The sequence below is a fragment of the Rhinoderma darwinii genome, chromosome 3 (genome assembly GCF_050947455.1).
Source record: "Rhinoderma darwinii isolate aRhiDar2 chromosome 3, aRhiDar2.hap1, whole genome shotgun sequence".
NCBI lineage: Eukaryota > Metazoa > Chordata > Amphibia > Anura > Rhinodermatidae > Rhinoderma > Rhinoderma darwinii.
The window spans coordinates 128,320,408-128,341,404 of record NC_134689.1 but is presented as its reverse complement, the minus strand read 5'-3'; the positions used below and the strand labels follow the sequence as shown (position 1 = coordinate 128,341,404).

Here is a 20,997-nt window from a genome sequence, read left to right as displayed (position 1 = left end):
CAGTACCTGGTCCATTGGAGAGGATACGGGCCTGAGGAGAGGACTTGGGTACCCGCCCGGGATGTTCACGCTGGGGTATTGGTCAGGAAGTTCCACCTTAGTTTCCCCAGTAAACCAGGTCCGCTTAGAAAGGGTCCGGTGGCCCCTCATAAAAGGGGGGGGGTACTGTAAAGGATCTGCCAGGCACAGCTTCAGGGTTAACTTCCTTAGGTAATCAGTCTTCACCTGAGTCTATCTCTTTGAGACTGACTCCAGCTTCCACCACTCAGGCTGGCAGGCTTAGGAGTGGGAGAGCCTATCGCAGCCTGGCCAGACTCAGCTAGCTCCCGCCCTCTGTCTATTTATACCTGCCTTTCCTTTTCCTCCTTGCTTGTGATTCTTTCCGTGTGGTTTCCTGGCCCAGCTACAGCTCCTAACAATTTGATCCTGCTCCATTCTGACCCTGGCTTTCTGACTACTCTTCTGCTCTGCGTTTGGTACCTCGTGCTCTCCTGGTTTGACTTGGCTCGTTCACCACTCTGTTGCTCACGGTGTTGCCGTGGGCAACTGCCCCTTTCCCTTTGCTTTATATTCCCTTGTATGTTTTGTCTCGTGCACTTACTGAGCGTAGGGACCGCCGCCCAGTTGTACCCCGTCGCCTAGGGCGGGTCATTGCAAGTAGGCAGGGACAGAGTGGCGGGTAGATTAGGGTTCACTTGTCCGTTTCCCTACCCATATCATTACACTATCACTCCATTTTGCAATGCCATGCCATACTCTGTGGACAGCGCTTGATTGGAGCTAATTTCATCCTACAACAGGACAATGACCCAAAGCACACCTCCAAATTATGCAAGAACTATTTATTGAAGAAGCTGGCAGCGGGTATTCTATCTGTAATGGAGTGGCCAGCGCAGTCACCAGATCTCAACCCTATAGAGCTGTTGTGGGAGCAGCTTGACCGTATGGTACGCAAGAAGTGCCCATCAAGCCAATCCAACTTGTGGGAGGGCCTTCTGGAAGCATGGGGTGAAATTTCTCCCGATTTACCTTAGCAAATTAACAGCTAGAACGCCAAAGGTGTGCAATGCTGTAATTGCTGCAAATGGAGCATTCTTTGACGAAAGCAAAGTTTGAAGGAGAAAATTATTATTTCAAATAAAAATCATTATTTCTAACCTTGTCAATGTCTTGACTATATTTTCTAGTTATTTTGCAACTCATTTGATAAATATAAGTGTGAGTTTTCATGGAAAACACAAAATTGTCTGGGTGACCCCAAACTTTTGAACTGCAGTGTGTATATATATATATATATATATATATATATATATATATATATATATATAAATATATATAGATCTATCTATCTATCTATCTATCTATCTATCTATCTATCTATCTATCTATCTATCTATCTATCTATCTATATATATAGACAATACAGACAATACAGACAGTTAACACATGAACCATATTCCATAATTCATATAGGAGGAGACACCGTTCCAGGGAAGTTATCGAGCGGCAAATCAAATTGTTTTCCACATGTTTTCAAGGTGGGGGGGGGGGGGTTTGCCTTCTTCTGGATTATACAGCTAAGAAAAGACAAGTTCAATTTGATAGATTTATTTTTTCAACTTATAATTTGACTGTTATGATGCCTTGGGGATGATGTTGTGCTTGTAACCAGTAGCTATTAAACAGATCAATTAAACTCATAAACCTGGAAAGGTAATGCTCAAGATTTATTAGAACGTGATCTTACTGAATTGATGCTAAAGGTTAAAACCTGGAAAATAAACTCTACAAATATATACAGTTCATTAGTGTAATAGTATTGAGAAGACCCACTGTGTAGTATATGAGAGCAGGGGCGGACATACCGCATGTGCAGCCGGTGCAGCTGCACAAGGGCCCCGCGTGGGAAGGGGGCCCGTTCAGTGGCGTAACTACCACAGTAGCAGCCGTAGCAGCTGCTACGGGGCCCGCGGCATGGGGGGGCCCGTGTCGCCCTGACAGGCACATTACATTTTATGTACCAGGCCTGGCGGCACGGGCCCCCTCATGCCTAGTAGCATCACAACACTAGGCATGAGGGGAGGGAGGGGGCGGGGGCCCGGTGATAGCCGCCACACTGCACTACCAATCGGGAGGGAGGGGGCGGGTGCCCGGGCCCGGTGATAGCCGCTACACTGCACTGCCAATCTGGCACAGATGAATAGGACAGGACGGCGATGCTGGTGGTAGGAGGAGCGCTCAGGCAGGGGAGAGGACAGGGGGCGGTGCGACGTAAGACTTCGGGCGGCTGGACAGTACAGTCAGGACTGCCGGAGAACTCATAGGATGAGCGGAGGACAGACACAGGACGAGTGGAGGACGTGCAGACTGCAGAGGACAGGTAGATGAAGTTAAAAAGTTCATGTCAGAAGGGAGAAGTTTTTATGTAGAAAAATCTGCCTCATAATTCCTTCCGGAATTTTGAGGCATATTTTGACCTGCCGGTAGAACACTTCCCGCGTTTTTCATTGCGTTTTTTTGTGGCGTTTTTCGGCCATCGGGCCGTGGGCAGGGAAACGCAGCAAAAAACGCATTTTCTGCCTGCCATTGTTGTCAATGGGAAGTCAGAGACAGAAACGCCCGAAGAAAGGGCATTGCGCTTCTTTTTCCCGCATGCGGTTTTTACTGCTCGCAGGAAAAATTTCATGGATTTCAATGGGAGGCACTTTCTGACGTTTTTCGCGAAAAAAACCTCAGTGTGAACTCCCCCTAACACAGGGGCGTAACTACTGCTATAGCAGCCGTAGCGGCTGCTACGGGGCCGCGGCATGAGGGGGCCCGCGTCACCTGCCGGCACGGGCCCCCACCTTGGCCGGAATCTCCGCTAGCTGCCGCTATGGCTGCTACAGCGCGATGCCACGGAACACTACGGCAGAGCAGGGAGTATCTCCCCGCTCTGCCATTAAACATAAGACATGTATCCCCTATCCACAGGATAGGGGATACGTGTGTGATCGCTGGCATTGATAGGGAGAACGGGGGACCGAAAGTCCCCTGAAGTTCTCCATCACAAACCTCGGACTTCCGGGGTCTGTGTCGGCAGCTCCGTAGAAATGAATGGAGCGCCGGTCACACTTGAGCTGCGCAGACACCGGAAGTCAGAGGTGAGTGATGGAGAACTTCGGGGGACTTTCGGTCCCCCGCTCTCCCTATCAATGCCAGCGATCACACATGTATCCCCTATCCTGTGGATAGGGGATACATGTCTTTTGTCTTTTCACACTGTAGGTCGCATTTTTTTGAGTGATTGGGGGTGTACGGCGTTCCCTACAGGGGGGGGGGCTGTATAGCGTTCCCTACAGGGGGGGGCTGTAAGGCGTTCCCTACAGGGGGGGCTGTATAGCGTTCCCTACAGGGGGGGCTGTATAGCGTTCCCTACAGGGGGGTCTGTATGGCGTTCCCTAAAGGGGGGTCTGTATGGCGTTCCCTACAGGGGGGGGCTGTATGACTTTCCCTACAGACCCCCCCTGTAGGGAACGCCATACAGAACCCCTGTAGATAACGCCATACAGCCCCCTCTGTTGATAGCGCCATACAGTCCCCCCTGTAGATAACGCCATACAGCCCCCTCTGTAGATATCTTGAGATTCAGTCCTGCTTGATAGGTAACAGTGCAGTAAGCTAAGCATGATAAGATCATCTAAATTATTGCATCTCAGTTGCATGAGTGCTTTGTGTTATATTCAATGATTCAATTTAACCTAAGTCTCTAAATGTGGGCAAAGAAAATAAAAAAACTATACTCACCTCCTCCCTCGCCTCCGTTCACCCGCCGCAGCCCCCATCCTCCTGTCTCGGTCTGTGTTACAAGTGTACAAGGCTGCACTGGTGACGCGCTGCCGATGGCACGTGACCGCTGCTGCCAATAACTCCTCATTGGTGTGCTGCTGAGGACAGTAGTTCCACAGCAAATCGCTGTTGAGGGCATTGATTGGCTGCAGCGGTCATGTGCCATCGACCGCGCGTCACCACAGCAGCTTTGTAAACACAGAAAGGGATAGGGGCTGCGGAGGGGGAACGGAGGCGCCGGAGGAGGTGAGTATAGGTTTTTCATTTTCTTTGCCCACATTTAGGGACTTAGTTTAGATAAGAATTTAACCCGGAAAAAAATGTGTTACTTGTGTTCTAAACTGGTAATAAAATGTACAATATAAATCTTCCTTCATAATTTTTATTAGTAAGGTTTATTTTTATATGCATATATATGTTTAGGTAACTTTGTCGGTATTGGGGGGGGGGGCGGGGGGGCCCTGGCACATTATCTGCACAGGGGCCTTTTGCAGTCTGTGTCCGCCACTGTATGAGAGGGTATCTACTGAACTGGTTTGTAGACCTTCAGAACTGAGGGCATGGGGATCACAATTTCTGTTACCTTGTTTGTATACAGTATGATACAATAGTTGTGCATTTCTTTCTAGGTGTAAAAGATATTAATATATTCTTTGATGACTTGGAAGCTGCAAACAGTCCCTCCAAAGACGATGACTCTCTGCTGCATGCTGGTAATTTGACAAGTATGTCAGACGAAGTCAGCAGATTGGATGCAGAAGGAGAGGTAAGAAGTTCAGTTTACTAAGGGTATTTTAAATAGCTGTTATAAAAGGTCAGGGACAGTAATGGATGAATACAGTCTTGTGGAATATATTTTCATGATATATTATTGAGAACTGTATAATGATTTATTTCCCCAGTGGTGGCGCTACAGGGGAATTGAACTCTTGCTGCTGGGTTCTCCCAGAGATTAGATCTGATCACTAGGTGTCTAGACAGAAATATATCATACATTTTTCAAAGTACAGAGCCCCTTTAAAGAGGACATGTCTGTTTTACAAATACTTGTACTCCCCATAAAGTAAAAAATCTGGAGAATCGTTTATAAGAACTATGCATTTTGCTGTTCCTCTGTTATTCCTCCTGAAAATGTATGACTACATTGACAACAGGGTGTTACTATTGCATTTGTCAAAAAGGTGTGTGAGTACACAGTTTTATTCGTAAATGTCCAGGAAGAACATGAGATGCTCCACAATTGTTATTTGATGGGGAATGTAAGTATTTACTAAAACAGATATGTCAGGAGAGATGACCGATCCTCTTTAAACAGTGCCTGACACACTATATTCTGCATTAATTATCCTAAACAGTATACTGCTAAATGATGTGTCCTGACATAGTTTATACTTTACCTGTCATGTTTCTATATCCTAATGCTCTTCAGTTGGAGCTTTGCAATTCCTTAGGCATCTTACAAGTTACCTAAGGCTGTACTAACAGTACATTTCTCAAGAATAAGATACAGTCTAGCAAGGAATCGGAAGAGCTGTTCCAATTTATCTTTTCATGTTTTACCAAATATGTGAAAGGCGATCTTTCCTTTACCATCCGTTTGGCTTCTAATCCTCAACTCTTCTAAAGAAACCTGAGAAATATGATGGTCTTTTTGCTGAATTTTTCCATGCTCTGCTCATTATTTTCACATCACTTTGAGCTTTAGAGAATCTTCTCACAGGAGTACATAGTGCAGTTATTTTAAGGAATTTGACAACCTAAACTTATTTGTTGAGCAGTTTGAAGGGTATTGAACGCTGAAAAAGGAGAAATACTTCCAGGAAGGTGAACGTCAAAGCACTTTAATGATCTAATATAATGGTCAGTGCATACGTAGTGTAACAAGACAACTTCTTGTGACACATTTACTTAAATGTCTAGGGCTGTTGTCTCAGATATTTCCAAGACACAGATATGGAAGTGGAATTTTATCTTGCAATTCCATCCATTGTTATGTGAGCCACATATTAACCTTATGCCATGTTATAAAAAGTCTTATATGTATGAACCATGTTTATACGACATATTGTTCAGTTAATGCAGTTTATGTGTAGGTAACTTGAATGGATCATGGCTGCCAACCAACAAGCATTTGTCATCCTTTTTGTCAGCCTCTGCTATGTTTTTGTGCCTAATAAGTGCATATTCCAATAATTTGCATCCATTGAGATGGCAATCATGTTTAAAGTGGTTCTCCGGGATTTTATCATTGACAGCCTATTCTTAAGAAAAAAAACACCAATTTTTAATCAGGGCCAAGTACAATGCAGACAGCCCTTTTATTGTTTACACAGGCACAGGAGGTAATCTACATTAGTGGTTCTGAACGGTGCTGCAGTCTGTTCCATTCACTTGAATTCAGTACCAGGTGGACAATTGAGCCATTGTGCCCGTGTAAGCAATGAAGGGCACCCTTATATTGTGCTGATTGGTGGGAATCTCGGAGTTCAGATCCCCCACTGATTAAACATTGATGACCCATCCTGCAGAGTAAATGTGGTATTACAGGCCAGATATTTAAATGAATGGAAACCATGTTATACATGGATGGGCCAGGTCTGCGAAAACAAGAGCTGCTCTTTGTTAATGGCTAATAAAGTCCTGACTTCCATATGCCCTATAATGCCTCATGCACACGACCGTTGTGTCACTCGGGCAGTTTTTGACGTCACCCGAGTGGCACCCGATAGTCTTCATGGAACCAATCACTTTATCGGGTGAATCAGGTCTGTGAAAAATGATCCGAGTCTCCGATCCGAGCAAAGATAGGACATGTTCTATCTTTCCTCGGATCACTGACGGGACTCGGCCGGCGCTCACGGTCGTGTGCATGAGGCGTTAGGGTATTTGGAAAGAAGTTATTTTCATGAGACAACCCCTTTTAGTGTACTCCTTCAGTATTTTTGGGTAAATCTACATATTCTGTAAACTGTGCTAAACATATTTCTAGGAAAAAATTGGAAATATTGTTGGCCAGGTTATAGGAACTTTCTCTAGCATAACCTTACTTAATAGAAAAACAAAAAGAGAGAGAACGGCGCTCCTCTAAGGTAATACCTTCGGGGATATTGTGTGGAAAAGATAGGTGAATCTGGTTTGACTCATCTGATGGAGTTGTGCGGGACCGTCGGCACAACACAACTTTGGAGCAGATCGGGATGCTGTCCCACTATTTTTGGCACTCCCAGTAGGCCTCCGTAGTTGACCCTCGGTGTATGGCTCCATAGATGGAGATTTCCCCCGTGGTCCAATGATATGTAGACAGTGTGAAAAATACTCCTTTGTGGGGTGCTCTCGTGCAAAATTCTTAAATAATCCACCCTAGGTATTTGAAAAAATTTTGATTTATTCATATACATACATAAAAAATACTGGTGTTACGCCTGATGAAGACCTCAGTTCGGGGTTGAAACGTGTAGCACCAGTATTTTTTATGTATGTATATAAATAAATCAATATTTTTTCGAATACCTAAGGTGGATTATTTAAGAATTTTGCATGAGGGCGCCCCACAAAGGAGTATTTTTCACACTGTCTACATAACCTTACTTAGTTAGAGGGATGCAGATCAGAATATTCCAGTAGATGTAGTAGTATTTCTTCATTGAGATAACTTAATGGTTCATGACATCACACCATGAAGGTGCTAAGGGTGTCCTGCTAGGGAGCATCAGGCTTGAAAAATATCGGTAAATATGATTTTTGGGTTGGAGATTGATGATTCTTGAATTTTCCAAATATATACTTTAGGAGTTTAGGGCATCTTTGAACATAGAGGATTTGCGGTATATTTCACAGACTGTTTCATTTTCCTTAATGAGTATACTTCATATCATAATTTTAAAGTTGCAATAGACAAAATAAATAAATCAGTGTCTTCAGATCTTTCATTAAGGTTCATTTTCAGGTTCCCAGCATACCAGAGAAGAACAGGACAAATTGTCTGTTTTTCAATGATGGGAAATGTCGTATTGACTATATATTGGTGTACAGAAAATCAAATCCCAACTCTGAGAAAAGAGAGATTTTCGAGAGGAATATTAGAGCTGAAGGATTGCAGATGGAGAAAGAGGTAACTTTTTATGTCTATGCAAGTTATTTATTGTTATATTCTGTAATGGAGTAAGTGTAGAGTTCCAGATGATCCCTATCATATTTGTCACACGGAGAGGCAGGAGCATATAACTATAGGAAGTGCTGAGGTTGTAGTCGCACCTGTGCCATGGAGGCTGCCACATAAGAAGACATCAATATTGTAAATGGTACATAGTAGTAGGGGGCAATGTTACAGATTTTGCTTTGGGGCCTGCTGAATATTGTCTGATCTTTTCATAAAATGTAATATTAGGCAAAGAGAAACAAAGTAAACACGATACAATTAGTACATATGGGCAGGGCAAACGCCAAGCCAGTATGGGTAATAATTAGGATACAGACTGACAAAAAGAAAAAGAGCCACACTCTACTCCGCTGCCCTTTGCAACTTCATGGGACTGAAGGTTATAGAATGCTATCCATCAATGCTACATTACCGGAGACTAAAATGTATAGTCACGGGGCAATCTCTACCTGTATTTCTCATTTATTATAATAACACCACAATTTTTGGGATGTTATATATGACATACGTATATAACGTCCAATGACATATCTTACTAGCTGAAGAACTCAATAACTTTGGACAGTGAGTAGAAACTCACAAATTATTCTAGCTATCATCAGCCCAACTACATTGTCTCCATGATAATGAATGGATTTCCAAATGCGTCCTCCTCCGATGCTCCCGCTCCAGATAAAACTGAATCATTGAATAAATGGACAACGCGTTGCACTAATAAGCAGAGGAAAGGCTAGAGCAATTTGTATCTTCTTATGAAAATCTTGTAGTTTTTATAGGAAACTAAAATTGCTTATGGATTAACAATGTGGGTGTTATGCAAACATCTGGTGACATTTTTCCCGAAACACATCCAGCTGGCCATAAAAAATTTGTTATATGTCGGCTGAACTCACCAATGTTGGATCAGCCGCCAATCTAAGACTTGATTTATACCACGTTGGTGGCGCATGGTCACGCATAAGACAGGAAAATCTCCTGATGTCTATTCTGACATGCATATAAACTTTATTGACCACACATATGCCTAAGGGCTCCTTTACAAACATAACTTTTCTGGCAATTTAAACTGCATCAAACAATACTTCTAAAAATGCTAGCGTTATTGAAATGTAAAGTTTTTATGGTGTTTTTAGTGGCGTTTTTGGTTGCGTTTTTCATTTAGTGTAATTTTGTACAAGATTTTTTTCTGGCATTTTTGAAGTCCTATAGAGAAGCCCATGAAAAAAAAATACTTGAAAAAACTCCATACATAGAGCATGCTGCGTTTGAAAAAAAAAAACACCACTGAACACAGAAAAAAAAAGCCACAAACCAAAATGCAGTTGTGTGTAGTGCATTTTATATTTTACTAAGGAATTCAATGTAACATCCGGCTGCACTAAAAACCACTATAAAAAACGCTGTAAATAAAATACATTAAAAACAGCCCAAAAAATCGCTGTGTGTGAATCCAGCCGTAGACCTCCTTCACACACACAGAATTATTCTAGAATTTTGAACTGCATCAAAAAATGCTTCTAAAAATGCCAGCATTAGTGGCGTTTTTGGTGGTGTTATTCATTTGGTGTCATTTTGTACAAGTCTTTTACAGAAACTAATGGGAAAAATGCCTGAAAATGCTCCATTCGCAGAACGTGCTGCGTTTGGAAAAAATGCCACTGACCACAAAATTGCCTCAAAAACACCACAAACCAAAATGCAGTTGTATCCAGTGTTTCGATATTATGACATCTGGCCACACCAAGAAACGTATCAAAATATGCAATAAAAAATGACATTAAAAACGCCGCAGAAAAACATGCAGAAAAACACAGCAAAGTGCTATGTGTGAATCCAGCCTTAGGTCTCTTTCACAAGGCAGTATTTTAGTCAGTATTTTGCATCAGTATTTGTAAGCAGTGGCGGATCCCCATAGGTCCGTTATGGGCGGTGGCCCGGGGCCCAAGGCTACATGGGGGCCCATGGCCACCCATAGACCACATCGCAGTTTTGTCACGTTTTTGCTGTGAATCGCGGCAAAAAACGCGACATAACTGAGGGCCCCTGGAATCAATTGTATCCGTGGCCAAAGGATGCAGATAAAATTGTCATAGCTGGCACGGCAAGTGTAACGTTGGTACCCTTCCCCACCATTTGGTCTTTTCTTTTATGCAGGTGGTGCAATGATGTCGGCGTGATGACGTTATCGCGCCGCTTGTGTCGTTCAGCTGGATGCGGCCTGGTCAGAAGAGACCAGGTCTGCATCGTCGGAGAAGAGGACGGCACTGGAACGGGGACAGGTAAGTGTGGCACTAACTACAGGGGGGCGATGCATCTACAATAGGGCTGTGTGGCAATTTGTACAGTGGGGCTGTCTGGTGTTATCTACAGGGGGCTGTGTGGTGCTATCTACAAGGGGGTATGTGGCACTATCTACAAGGGGCTGTATGGCACTATCTACAAGGGGCTGTGTGGTGCTATCTATAGGGGGGTTGTGTGGCACTATTTACAGGGGGGCTGTATGACACTATCTTCCGGGGGTCTGTGTGTTGCTATCTACAGGGGGGCTGTGTGTGATGCTATCTACAGGGGGATTTATGTGATGCTATCTACAGAGGGGCTGTGTGTGATTCTATCTACTGGGGGGCTGTGGGGCACTATCTACAGGGGGCTGTGTGGCACTATCTACAGGGGGTATGCGTAGCACTATCTACATGGGGCTGTGTGGCAATATCTATAGGGGACTGTGTGGGATGCTATCAACAGGGGGTCTGTGTGGCGCTATGTATAGGGAGTCTGTTTGGTGCTATCTATAGGCGGCTGTGTGGCGCTCTCTATAGGGGGCTGTGTGTGATGCTATCTACAGGGGTGTATGTGTGGCGCTTTCTAGAGGGGGTTGTGTGTGGCGCTATCTACAGGGGTGGATGTGGCGCTATCTACAGGCGTGGGTGCGGCGCTATCTATAGGGGGTGTGTGTGATGTTATCTACAGGGGCTGTGTGGCGCTACCTACAGGTGCTTTGTGTGGCGCTATCTACAGTGGGTACTGTGTATGTGGTGCTTTACTTTACAGTGTTTGACACAATTATATTCTGGGGCACAGTGTTTGGTACTATTTTATTTATGAGCGCATTGTATGGTGCTATTATATTTAGGGGCACAGTGTGTGGCACCATGAGAATTTCATCTTCATTTATAGATGTGGAAATGTTGGAAAAGTGAGGAGCCGAAGACATCTGAGTGGCAAATTCTGCAGTTATGGCCGGTAGAAGTCGTGATGAGGTCTGGACCAGATGGAGGAGAAAAGAGGAAAAAAAACCTACTAGAATCTGAGAAGTCACCTGTGAGTCACTGGATTTACAGTGAAGGAAATAAGTATTTGATCCCTTACTGATTTTGTAAGTTTGCCCATTGTCAAAGACATGAACAGTCTAGAATTTTTAGGCTAGGTTAATTTTACCAGTGAGAGATATATTATATAAAAAAAAAAAAAAAAAACAGAAAATCACATAGTCAAAATTATATATATTTATTTTCATTGTGCACAGAGAAATAAGTATTTGATCCCTTTGGCAAACAAGACTTAATACTTGGTGGCAAAACCCTTGTTGGCAAGCACAACAGTCAGACGGTTTTTGTAGTTGATGATGAGGTTTGCACACATGTTAGATGGAATTTTGGACCACTCCTCTTTGCAGATCATCTGTAAATCATTAAGATTTCGAGGCTGTCGCTTGGCAACTCGGATCTTCAGCTCCCTCCATAAGTTTTCGATGGGATTAAGGTCTGGAGACTGGCTAGGCCTCTGCATGACCTTAATGTGCTTCTTTTTGAGCCACTCCTTTGTTGCCTTGGCTGTATGTTTCGGGTCATTGTCGTGCTGGAAAACCCAGCCACGAGCCATTTTTAATGTCCTGGTGGAGGGAAGGCGGTTGTCACTCAGGATTTGACGGTACATGGCTCCATCCATTCTCCCATTGATGCGGTGAAGTACTCCTGTGCCCTTAGCAGAGAAACACCCCCAAAACATAATTTACACCTCCGTGCTTGACAGTGGGGACGGTGTTCTTTGGGTCATAGGCAGCATTTCTCTTCCTCCAAACACGGCGAGTTGAGTTAATGCTAAAGAGCTCAATTTTAGTCTCATCTGACCACAGCACCTTCTCCCAATCACTCTCAGAATCATCCAGATGTGCATTTGCAAACTTCAGACGGGCCTGTACATGTGCCTTCTTGAGCAGGGGGACCTTGCGGGCACTGCAGGATTTTAATCCATTATGGCGTAATGTGTTACATAGTTACATAGTTACATAGTTACCAATGGTTTTCTTGGTGACTGTGGTCCCAGCTGCCTTGAGATCATTAACAAGTTTCCCCCGTGTAGCTTTCGGCTGAGCTCTCAAATTCCTCAGGATCAAGGATACCCCACGAGGTGAGATTTTGCATGGAGCCCCAGATCGATGTCGATTGACAGTCATTTTGTATGTCTTCGATTTTCTTACTATTGCACCAACAGTTGTCTCCTTCTCACCCAGCGTCTTACTTATGGTTTTGTAGCCCATTCCAGCCTTGTGCAGGTCTATGATCTTGTCCCTGACATCCTTAGAAAGCTCTTTGGTCTTGCCCATGTTGTAGAGGTTAGAGTCAGACTGATTAATTGAGTCTGTGGACAGGAGTCTTTTATACAGGTGACCATTTAAGACAGCTGTCTTTAATGCAGGCACCAAGTTGATTTGGAGCGTGTAACTGGTCTGGAGGAGGCTGAACTCTTAGTGGTTGGTAGGGGATCAAATACTTATTTCTCTGTACACAATGCAAATAAATATATATAATTTTGACTATGTGATTTTTTTTTATTTTTTTTATATAATCTATCTCTCACTGGTAAAATTAACCTAGCCTAAAAATTCTAGACTGTTCATGACTTTGACAGTGGGCAAACTTACAAAATCAGCAAGGGATCAAATACTTATTTCCTTCACTGTATATAGAATCTGTCATCTCTCCTGACATGTTTATTATAGGAAATCCTTGTATTTCACAAAAAGTCTTTGTGCAGTCCAGGACTGATAGACAAATGGGTGTTCCCATTTCCATTGTCAGGAGGATGTGTCCCTGCACAGTGTGATGTTGTCAGCGATGGTTGGAGACTGTCAGTATGTAGGGACACAGAAATTTGACAAGGGTAATCGTAACACCCATTTGTTAATGCTTTCACAAAAAGTAAGTGTTAACAATAGTTACGGCGCGGCAGAGCTGCGGTGGAGAAGGGGGTCCAAGTTTGGTAACAGCCCAGGGCCTGTGGTCTACTTAACCAGCCACTGTTTGTAAGCCAAATCCAGGAGTCGATCCAAGTCAGGGAAGAGGTACAAATCCTTCCATTATACTTCTTCTGTTTATTTTTCATTCCTAGTTTTGGCTTTCAAATACTGATGCAAAATACTGATCAAAATACTGCTGTGTGAGAGTGGCCTCAGGCCTCTTTCAGACAAGTGTATTTGTAAATGACGGTAATACGAATCTGAAATGTGGACATATTACAGATGATTTTTTATCAGTATGTCATCAGTATTACTTATCCGTCTTACTGATGGGCTGTCTTTTAGGGAGAAAATTGAATGAAATGAGACAGCCCCCGGATGCAATACCGATCACATACAGACCAAATATGGATGCATCCGTATTTGAATCACTCTCTATAGACTCCAATGGGTGTTTTCCATCCGTAATACGGATGAAAGTAGTGCATGCTGTGTTTTTAAGCGATTAATTACATTAGTATTACCGAAAGAGGCCGAAAGGATGTCTATATGCCATACATTTGGTCAGCATATGTCGGGATCCTGCAGAATCAGCAGCATTGCAAAACCTATTTAGCTGCACCTTTGAATTGCATACTTCTAGGCATATCTTCAGCAGGACTAACAGTTTTCATACGGTCCCCCCAAACGTAATAGCTGATACAGGCATACAGGCTTCTTAGCCTCAGCTGCAAGACATATATATATATATATATATATATATATATATATATGTATATATCAATGTTTAAACACAGAATTTTGTGGCACACAGTTGGGTTTGTTCGCAATTGAAATCCATCCCATGCATCTAAATATAGTTTATAAAAATTCCACTCGCATTCTCCAGAAAAAAATAATTTTTTTCGAAGAAATTCTGACAATTAATCTGCCACATTTAGAGTACGTTCACACTTTTTTCAGCATGTTTTTTTGGCTCCTCTATTGATCTAAGTTAACATCAGTCTGCTTCCAATCTGTTACTCATTGAACTCCAAAAACAGAATCGTGTGAAAAAAAGAAGAGACAAATGAAGACTGAAGCAAAGTTATACACTTTAGCATCAGTCTGAATCTCACAGAAATGAATAGGATCCATCATAATTAATATCTTAACAAAAAACATCCTGCAAAAAACTCAGGTGTGAACATGTTGGAAGACAGATTAAAGTTGGCATAGAGTTTACATCTGTTTTATAATAGGAAATATCAGAGTTGTTACATTTTAATTAAAAAAAGTGAAAATTAAACCATATCTTATGAGTTCTGCAACCCTTTTAATATGTTGCAGACATCGCTCAAATTAATGACATTTACTACATAGCGCCCGAATATGTCTATGCAGCATTATTATTAAATCTGCACCATATGAATGTACTGTAGACTCGTGTTACTTTAGGCTTATATTTTTCGGATTTGTCACTTAACTGATATAGCAGGCAAGCAGAATGTGCATATCATGTCTTATATATTCTACACTCATTTTGGGTTATGCTTGTTCTGAGTTTCTTAATAGAACTTTGAACAGACAAGATATAAAGCTGAAATTGAATCTTTTCACGTCTTCACCTATAAATGTCATTCTTAGAAAATAAGTGTTTGAAGCATGATTACATATAAAAATATACTTTCACTTAATTTAGCAAAAATATGGACTCATCAGAAGATGAATATGGTATATAGCTATATAACTGTAGTAATCTTTAGCTGGGAAGAACATTGATTAATGTAGCAGAAATAATAATTTCCGTGTTCTCCGGGGACGCCACGCATTTATAGTTCCTGCTGTTGTCTCATTACAGTCATCTATCACCAACAGTGACATCATGTTTGTAAAACTTCACGCACCTTGGGAGGTTCTCGGAAGATATGCAGAGCTTATGAATGTTAGGATGCCTTTCAGGTAGGTACACACAGTACATGTTGTGATATTTTGACTCCCTGACCCTCTCAGAAGTTGGAAATTGTCAGACATGAAAGGCTCAGACAGTTGACTGTTTTACCAAGATGCAAAAATTCACCAATTCAGCAAGTTCTGTTTTGGTTAAATACATCTACGTGTACATACAAAGACGCGTGCCCTCATCACATTTTCTGGACGTGTTCCCAGAACAGCCTTCTCTGTCTACTTTTGAGAAATTGCATGTCTGGCTGGAAAAGCTCACAGTGAAAAAGTGTAAAATTGCCACATCATTATCCAGTCTGCTATTACTTTATTATGGCCTGCTTTACTTATTTATAATAATCTCCTAATTTCCATCGCCATATGGTACATTCTTGTACAACAAATTGTTATTAAAGACACATATTGTAAATTTGAAAATGTTTTCCTCAAAGTGGTAGAAATATATACATAAATGCTGATACACTAAAATATTCAGTGAAACTACTAAAAAAGAACACCTTTTTGAGCAGAGGTGTATCTAAAGGCTCATGGGCCCTGGTGCAAAATTTCAGCTTGCCCCCCCCCCCCCCTCTACCACCAATTGCACCAGAAGAAAAAAATTATTTCATGTTATATGATGATATATATATGTATAATTTTATATATATATATAGATATATATATATATATATAGTGATGTCAGTCAAGTACGGCTCACCACCACTGTGGCCAGTGATTGGCTGCTGCGGTCACATGCCGGTATTGAACGCTATCGCTGCCGCAATTTAAACATACACTAGTAGGGTACCAAAGGACCATAAGTGCTGGAGTGGCAGGGGATTTTACTGGTGAGTATTGTCTTTTTTTAAAAATATATTTTCAGCACCCAAAATTCTTTCTTTTTTTTTAATAGCTGAATAACCCTTGTCTGTCATGAAAATGATTTATATACATATTTAGGCTCTGTTTCAGCGTATGAGTCAGGTGAGTCTCCTGATAGTTTCGATAAATAGGTCTATATATCACGATAGACCCCACCAGAATATACCAGTATGTGTTTTTATTTACTGTATAGGAAAGCATAACTTGCTGAGGTTCCCTATAAAGTTTGCCAATGTGTGTACTGCACAGTGTACATTTTTTTAACATGCTGACCTGTGGATGTATATCACTGTATTGGTTTGGGAGATTCCCCTGGCATATACAGCAAATGTAGACGCTAAACGTGATGTGAACCGAGCATTATATATGTATTTATAAATGTAATATATATATATATATATATATATATATATATATATATATATACACTACCGTTCAAAAGTTTGGGGTCACCCAGACAATTTTGTGTTTTCCATGAAAACTCACACTTAGATTTATCAAATGAGTTGCAAAATGACTAGAAAATATAGTCAAGACATTGACAAGGTTAGAAATAATGATTTTTATTTGAAATAATAATTTTCTCCTTCAAACTTTGCTTTCGTCAAAGAGTGCTCCATTTGCAGCAATTACAGCATTGCAGACCTTTGGCATTCTAGCTGTTAATTTGCTGAGGTAATCGGGAGAAATTTCACCCCATGCTTCCAGAAGCCCCTCCCACAAGTTGGATTGGCTTGATGGGCACTTCTTGCGCACCATACGGTCAAGCTGCTCCCACAACAGCTCTATGGGGTTGAGATCTGGTGACTGCGCTGGCCACTCCATTACAGATAGAATACCAGCTGCCTGCTTCTTCCCTAAATGGTTCTTGCATAATTTGGAGGTGTGCTTTGGGTCATTGTCCTGTTGTAGGATGAAATTGGCTCCAATCGAGCGCTGTCCTCAGGGTATGGCATGGCATTGCAAAATAGAGTGATAGCCTTCCTTATTCAAAATCCCTTTTACCTTGTACAAATCTCCCACTTTACCAGCACCAAAGCAACCCCAGACCATGACATTACCTCCACCTCGCTTGACAGATGGCGTCAGGCACTCTTCCAGCATCTTTTCAGTTGTTCTGCGTCTCACAAATGTTCTTCTGTGTGATCCAAACACCTCAAACTTCGATTCGTCTGTCCATAACACTTTTTTCCAATCTTCCTCTGTCCAATGTCTGTGTGCTTTTGCCCATATTAATATTTTCCTTTTATTAGCCAGTCCCAGATATGGCTTTTTCTTTGCCACTCTACCCTGAATTCCAGCATCCCGGAGTCGCCTCTTCACTGTAGACGTTGACACTGGCGTTTTGCGGCGGGTACTATTTAATGAAGCTGCCAGTTGGGGACCTGTGAGGCGTCTATTTCTCAAACTAGAGACTCTAATGTACTTGTCTTGTTGCTCAGTTGTGCAGCGGGGCCTCCCACTTCTCTTTCTACTCTGGTTAGAGCCTGTTTGTGCTGTCCACTGAAGGGAGTAGTACACACCGTTGTAGGAAATCTTCAGTTTCTTGGCAATTTCTCGCATGGAATAGCCTTCATTTCTAAGAACAAGAATAGACTGTCAAGTTTCACATGAAAGCTCTCTTTTTCGAGCCATTTTGAGAGTTTAATCAAACCCACAAATGTAATGCTCCAGATTCTCAACTAGCTCAAAGGAAGGTCAGTTTTATAGCTCCTCTAAACAGCAAAACTGTTTACAGCGGTGCTAACATAATTGCACAAGGGTTTTCAAGTGTTTTCTAATCATCCATTAGCCTTCTAACACAGTTAGCAAACACAATGTACAATTAGAACACTGGAGTGATGGTTGCTGGAAATGGGCCTCTATACACCTATGTAGATATTGCATTAAAAACCAGACGTTTGCAGCTAGAGTAGTCATTTAGCACATTAACAATGTATAGAGTGTATTTCTGATTAATTTAATGTTATCTTCATTGAAAAAAACTGTGCTTTTCTTTCAAAAATAAGGAAATTTCTAAGTGACCCTAAACTTTTGAACGGTAGTGTATATATATATATATATATATATATATATATATATATATATATACTACAGTGGATATACAAAGTATACAGACCCCTTTTAGAATGCCAGATTTTTGTCATGTCAAAAAATCAGTACGAGATTAATCATTTCAGAACTTTTTCCGCCTTTAATATGACCCATAATCTGTATAATCCCATTAAAGAAGAAATGGAAATCTTTTAGAGTGGAAAAATAAAAATAACAAAACTACAATAATGTGGTTGCATAAGTGTGAACATCCTCTTATAATTGGGGATCTGGTTGTGTTCAGAATTAAATTTAAATGCATGTTAAATAGTAGTCACTACACAGCTGCCATTATTTAAAGTGATTCTGAGTAACCCCGTATAAAGTTCCGCTGTTCTCTTAGGATTTTTGTGACATTTTCTTTGTTGCATATGACAGCAAAGGCCATGGTCCGTAAAGAGATTACAACACATCAAAGGGATCTCATTCATTGTTGAAAAGCATCAGTCAGGAGAAGGGTACCAAAGAATTTCCAAAGCATTAGATATACCATGGAACACAGTGAAGATGGCCTTTAAGAAATGGATTACATTTGGCACAACAGTGACATTACCAAGAACTAGACGTCCCTCAAAACTTGATGAAAATACAAGACGAAAATTGGTCCAGGAGGCTTCCAAGAGGCCTAAAGCAACATTAAAGGAGCTGCAAGACTTTCTGGCAGGTACTGGTTGTGTAGTGCATGCGACAACAATTTTGTATTCTTCATATGTCTGGGCTGTGGCGTAGGGTGGCAAGACGGAAGCCTTTTCTAACAAAGAAAAACATCCAAGCCCGGCTATGTTTTGCAAAGACCTACATCAAGCCTGCCAAAGCATGTGGGAAAACGTGTTATGGTCTGATGAGAACAAAATTCAACTTTTTGACCATAATTCCAAAAGATATATTTGGCGCAAAGCCAATACTGCACATCACCAAAAGAACACCATACCCACAGTGAAGCATGGTGGAGGCGGCATTATGCTTTGCGGCTGTTTTTCTGCAGCTGGAACTGGGGCTTTAGTGAAGGTGGAGGGAATTGTGAACAGTTCCAAATATCAGTCAATATTGGCATAAAACCTACAGGCCTCTGCTAAAAACCTGAAGATGAAGAGGAATTTCACATTTTAGCACGACAACAAGCCAAAGCATACCTCCAAATCAACAAAAGAATGGCTTCACCAAAAGAAGATCAAAGTTTTGGAATGGCCCAGCCAGAGCCCAGACCTAAATCCCATTGAAAATCTGTGGAGTGACCTGTAGAGGGCTGTACACAGGAGAAATCTGATAGATTTAGAACGCTTTTACAAGGAAGTGTGAGCAACAATTGTCAAGTCAAGATGTGCCATGCTGATAGACTGCATACTGTCATAAAGTCAAAGAGTAATTCAACAAAGTATTAGTTTAAGGATGTGTATATTTATGCAACCACATTATTTTTGTTCTTTATTTTTCCACCCTAAAAGTTTTCAGTTTGTTTTTCAATACAATTGTACAGATTATGGGTGACATTAACGGTGGAAAAAGTCCTAAAATGATCTTGGACTGATTTTTTGACATGACAAAAACCTGTTATTTAACAGGGGTGTGTAGATGTTTTATATCCACTGTATAAATGTATTTATTTTTACTTTGTCTGTTATGCTAAACAGTCAGCCCTGAGGTGTGACAGACCTACACACATCTTACTAGTATCTACTTACAGACAGTTAATTTATGGTCAGGAACCAACAGGAGCCAGAATTTCTAAGCTCAGCAACAGCAGAACACCGCGGGTCGTAGGAGTTGCAGGCATGCTGTAATGACGAGGTAGGGAGACAGACAAGTGAGCCATAATCTATCCGCCACTCAGTCCCTGCCTACTTGCACGACTCGTCCTAGGCGACGGCGTACAACTGGGCGACGGTCCCTACGCTCAATATGTGCATGACAAACAAACAGACAAGGGTACACAGAAGCTAAGTGAAATGAGGCAGTTTCCCACGGCAACACCGTGAGCAAAAAGAGTAGTGAACGAGCCGAGTCAAACCAGGAGAGTACGAGGTACCAAACGCAGAGCAGGAGCGTAGTCAGTAAAGCCAGGGTCAATAAGAAGCAGAGGTCAATAGTAATAGCTGGAACAGCAGTGCCAGGAAACAAGAGAGAATCACAGGCAAAGACCAGAAGCAATTGAAGGTATAAATAGACCGAGGTCGGGAGCTAGAACCGTCTGGCCAGGCTGTGATAGGTTCTCCCACTCCTCAGCCTACCAGCCTGAGTGGTAGCAGATCGAGTCACTCTATCAGACCTAGGAGCAGATGCAGACTGATTAACCACGGGCGTCGACACAGAAGCTGTGTCTGGCAGATCCTTTACACATGCACACCATGAGTTCTTCTTGCTGTACTCTTCCCCCCCCCCTCTACACAGCTCAAGAGAAGTGGGCTGATTGGGTGGACGGTACAGTGGGCCGGCCTGGTTCTCGTAGGTAAGCTGGGTGGACACTGGACACATCAAACATTTTCCACCCTATTGGTTCCCCTCCATGCAATGTCTGTTTGACAGCCAAGCTGCCACCCATGCTTTGAGCCACATTGATGGGTCTCTTTCGTTACCCCTAACATAAGTGACCCAGTAATGCAGAGCATCATTGAAGTTCTACTGTGCTAGTGTGGTGAGGGGGTCTGCGGGCCCCCTTGGCTCCTGGGCTCAGTGGCAAATGCAACCGCTGCGACCCCTATATCTATGCCATTGTATTTGAGAAGACCATTACTTTATTTAGACCAGATCATGTGACAAATTTTCAGTTCCAGCATATCCTATGAATGTTGACCATCCTCTTTGAGCAGACCACCCTTCCAGAATGCAATTTTAGGTGATTGTCTCAAAGAGATATTATTGTATATATAGTGAA

General features: G+C 42.1%; 1 protein-coding gene across 3 annotated transcripts in view; it reads left to right on the top strand.

Annotated features, from left to right (window-relative positions):
* Nucleotides 1-20,997, top strand: part of ANO4 (anoctamin 4) — a 257,106-nt gene that overhangs the window by 133,666 nt on the left and 102,443 nt on the right. For all 3 annotated transcript variants that reach the window (XM_075856701.1, XM_075856699.1, XM_075856700.1), the window contains 3 exons: nucleotides 4,458-4,594; nucleotides 7,775-7,939; nucleotides 15,067-15,167. In XM_075856701.1, the coding sequence (XP_075712816.1) occupies nucleotides 4,458-4,594; nucleotides 7,775-7,939; nucleotides 15,067-15,167 (403 nt within the window). The remainder of the gene's footprint in view (nucleotides 1-4,457; nucleotides 4,595-7,774; nucleotides 7,940-15,066; nucleotides 15,168-20,997) is intronic.